Consider the following 3960-nt stretch of genomic DNA (forward strand, 5'->3'; position numbering starts at 1 on the left):
CGCAATTCTTACAAAAATAGCAACCGTTCGGGCAATCGATCATCTCATCAATCTTCAAATTTTCATTGCTGCAACACTCGCAGTCCCTATAACAATCAACGTAGATTCGAGATCAATTATTGTTATCCTGTCATCAATATTAAATAATGTACTTACACTGAGGTTACTTTAAATGGATCCGGCTCCTTGATCCTAGCAAATAAACATATTTAGTTTCGAGATTATGTGCACTGTTGATTTACTTACTCAGTTTCATATGTTTCATTCACGAAACTATTTAAGTCCTCCTTAGATTTAATATTGCTCGCTAAATGACTTGCGAGTTTATCATCATTAATCGACAGTACTTCCTTTATTTTTGCTACGTAATTCTTCTGTACTTCTGGATTTTTCGGGTAGCCTGAAAAAAAAAGAAGAAACGATTAAATTATCGAACACATTCAACCGAGTATTTGTTACCATTCATCAATATTTCTGAAATTTCTTCAATGGTTGATTTACTATTGTCGTAGCACAGCTTGAGCAGATACGATTCTTCTACATCGGAAAATATTTCCAATATCTTATTTCTAATTATTAATATTTCAGTACATTCTTCATCATCCATGACGACTTCTTTTGGTATATTGATTTCTAACCAACGTGCTCCATCCTCTTCTTCATCATCAAATTCTGCATTTATTATTTTGCAAGCCTCCAGTAAAAGAGATACTCTCTCATCATTGCCATCATTATCTACCAATTGCAGTTCTGTAGATTTATCAAGATATGCATTATCACTTTGAGAGTCATCGGTTATATTATGTACATCTGGTTCTACTTCTGGTATATCTGTTTCTTCTTGTGTTATATCTGGTTCTTTTTCAGGTATATCTGGTTCTTTTTCAGGTATATCTGGTTCTTCTTCTGGTATATTTAGTTCTTCTGGTATATTTAGTTCTTCTGGTATATCTGGTTCTTCTATATTGTTTTCTAAACAGCTTGCTCCTTTATCATCAATCTTCTCGCAATTTGGTCCATTTGTATATTCGCACTCTTGTAAAATAGTTCCACTCTCAGCTTTAGCGTTGTCATTTTCCATTTCCGGAATGATATCGTTATCAAAAGATACATTTACAAGTAATTCAATATCAACTTCTGGTTTTTTATTTTCATTGTTTTCCAGAGAACCCACATTAACCCCTTCCTCAGCGCAATCTTCCTTATTCATACCTTCGACGTCTTGTAAATTTTGCGTTTCTGTATTGATAGCGTCATCAAAAGTTTCGTTATCTTCTTGAAGGTCAGCTTTTACATCGGAAAAATCCGATCTATCTGCAATGCCTTCTTCTGGTATATTGTTCTTACTGTTTTCTAAGGAACCTACTTCTTCCACTTCCTCAACGCAATCTTCCCTATTTATGATTTCGATGTCTTGCAAAAAAGAAACATTCTCAACATTAACATCGATCTCTATCATTTGTTCAGTTGTTTCTTGGCTCATTAAAGATCCATTTTCAGGATTGATGTTATTTCCTTGATTTTGATTGTCAGTTAAAACTTTGTTAATCCTATCGAGAAGAAAAAAGGAACAATTAATAAATTTAGTATAAGCATCATCAACATTTCATCACCAAGTACTTTAGTAGTGAGAATGACTTTCGCGTCATTGCATTTTTTTATTTATAGTTATAAACCAAGTAGACAATAAAAATTAAAAGGTATCAAGTTTCAGATTAATTTTCCTTCATTGTACTTACAAAAATAGCTAAAATGAAAAAAAAAACTTAAATTTTAATTTCGCCACTGATAGAATGCAAGTGGTTTAATATAAAATATACTTAAATTATATTAATTATAATAATAGTTTTAACATAATACTGATATAATATTTGTGTGCAATTATGTAAAAATAATGATGACATCGGAAATACGGAAGTTCGTTGGAAAGTCGAAAGTTTCATTGAAATCTTCAGTCCCTTTTGGAAATTGATAAACATATATCAACAAAATGGATTAAATTAAAAAAGCATATACAAACTTTAATATAAAAACAAAATAATTTAAAAAAATGAATCTCGTTGAATTTAGATAGTGCATTAGATTGTGCATTACAAAATCGACTAAAGTGTACATCTTAATAGCACTTGAAACCTTGTTAACGTTTTTAACGTCTAAGTTTTTATATTTATTATGGCAAAAACATATCACCGTTAAATTTTGATTACTGCAAAAGTTTTTAGTTTCAAACTTACCACATTACTCTCAGATATTGTTGAAGTTACAGGCGATAATAGAGTTGATTAGTAGTTTTAATTAGATCGTGCGACGTATTAATATTACAACAATTTAAAAAGTATGGTTAGATAATGAATCGAAGCGTGCATATTTATAGATGAACTTCACTTAAACAGGGGAAACCCCATTCAGGGAATCGGTAATACGTATAGATTACAAATATGTTTACTTAAAGTGAACAAAGCACGCAAATTATTAAAGAAAAATAGTACAAAATCAGATTTTGTTAGAACAAATTGTTATCAAAATGGAAAAAACAAAGGACATTTGCATTGTATAAAATATGAATAAATGCATTTGGTAAGTACACATATTAATTCAATATTAGTAATTTGAAAATAAAATTGCTTGATACTTACATGATGGATAAATTATTACGCAATAATTAACAAACGTGATGAAACTAGATCTTTTTTTTGTCTTCCAAGCTTTAGCACGAACCGAACTCAAGCAGCTTCCAACGAATACTGCTGTTGTTGCTATCTGTTCCACATCCTCCGCGAACCGCAAATATTGGGTAGTGGAAAACGATACTCACAGCATTTTTCTTTTGTGATTTTTATTATGTTTGCATTACGTTTTGAAAGTATCTATTTATGTGTTATTTTGTATTCGCATATTTTTTAAATGCAAGGAAGATTTAAATAGATGGCACAAATTGTACAAACATGGACTCATAATTATATTAATTAATCACGCTCTTTGGATTATCATAATATTTATCAACTAATGCGAAGCGCAAATGCATTCATAGATATTCTATTAATATTTGTATTTCGCAACAAGTATAATGCAACTTAAACAAAATAATATAAAACTAAATTGAGTTTCTGCCAAATGCTACTGATGTATTGCGCAAATATTTGTATTTAATGTTTTGTTATAAGCTTATTGGAAAATAATTTGCAAACATATATCTAACTAATATTTGTTGTTGACTTATTTCGTGTGAATGGCATGAGTCATTCATACTAAAATACTTTTTATTGCAGTGAACTTGCAATCAGCGGATGAACGGGCCCAAAAGATATAAATATAATGTGATTTCTTCTGTTGTTTCATTTTTTCTCTCTCTATTCTATGTATAAAAAAACCTGTTTGTGTCACGTTCTGTGAGTGCTTGGCTTTGATAAACTGCACTTTTCAGCGTTTTTGCTGCAGAATCCACGTGAGTGGCCAATAAGTAGAGTTTATTATCAATAATTTTTGTGTGGTTGCATTTCGACTTTTCCACCAGGCAACCATATAAACTGCTCTAAAATAAAGAAAAAATAGACAAAAATAAGTGATCAATAAATGAATAACGCGAAATTCCGGTATTTTTTGTTAAATTAATTAAAATTTTTAGTTAAATTAACAATTTATTTTAAGGTTAACTTCAATAATTTGACAACAATGGAAACGTAACAAGAAAAATATGAATTGTCAATTTTACGACATTTGTTACTTTGGCAAAATTGCATTGACGTTACATTGAATTTGGTTATAATTGTTTTGCCGACATAAACGTCAATTTGATGTAGAAAATACGTCAAATTGACATCAATTTCGTGAAAATTTGAAGTGAAATTTAGAAATTGTGAATTAATCGAAATGTTTTGTCGTGTCTGAGGGATGGAATTCTGGACACAGTGGAATATTGTCTGGTATTGTCGTTTTGGGGTCTCAATAGTTGGGAATTTA

At 30.4% G+C, this 3960-nt stretch overlaps 1 protein-coding gene across 1 annotated transcript in view; it reads right to left on the reverse strand.

The window, feature by feature from the left end:
- LOC108565585 overlaps positions 1–2948 on the reverse strand; it is a 2994-nt gene extending 46 nt beyond the window's left edge. The window contains exons 1-5 of the mRNA XM_017925123.1: positions 2637–2948; positions 460–1550; positions 247–400; positions 157–192; positions 4–86 (exon numbers count right to left, since the gene is read on the reverse strand). Of these exons, the coding sequence (XP_017780612.1) occupies positions 4–86; positions 157–192; positions 247–400; positions 460–1550; positions 2637–2638 (1366 nt within the window). The 5' untranslated portion in view covers positions 2639–2948. The remainder of the gene's footprint in view (positions 1–3; positions 87–156; positions 193–246; positions 401–459; positions 1551–2636) is intronic.
- Positions 2949–3960: the final 1012 nt, after the last annotated feature.

Source organism: Nicrophorus vespilloides, unplaced genomic scaffold (assembly GCF_001412225.1).
Source record: "Nicrophorus vespilloides isolate i.1.1-1 unplaced genomic scaffold, Nicve_v1.0, whole genome shotgun sequence".
In the NCBI taxonomy this organism is placed as follows: Eukaryota; Metazoa; Arthropoda; class Insecta; order Coleoptera; family Silphidae; genus Nicrophorus; species Nicrophorus vespilloides.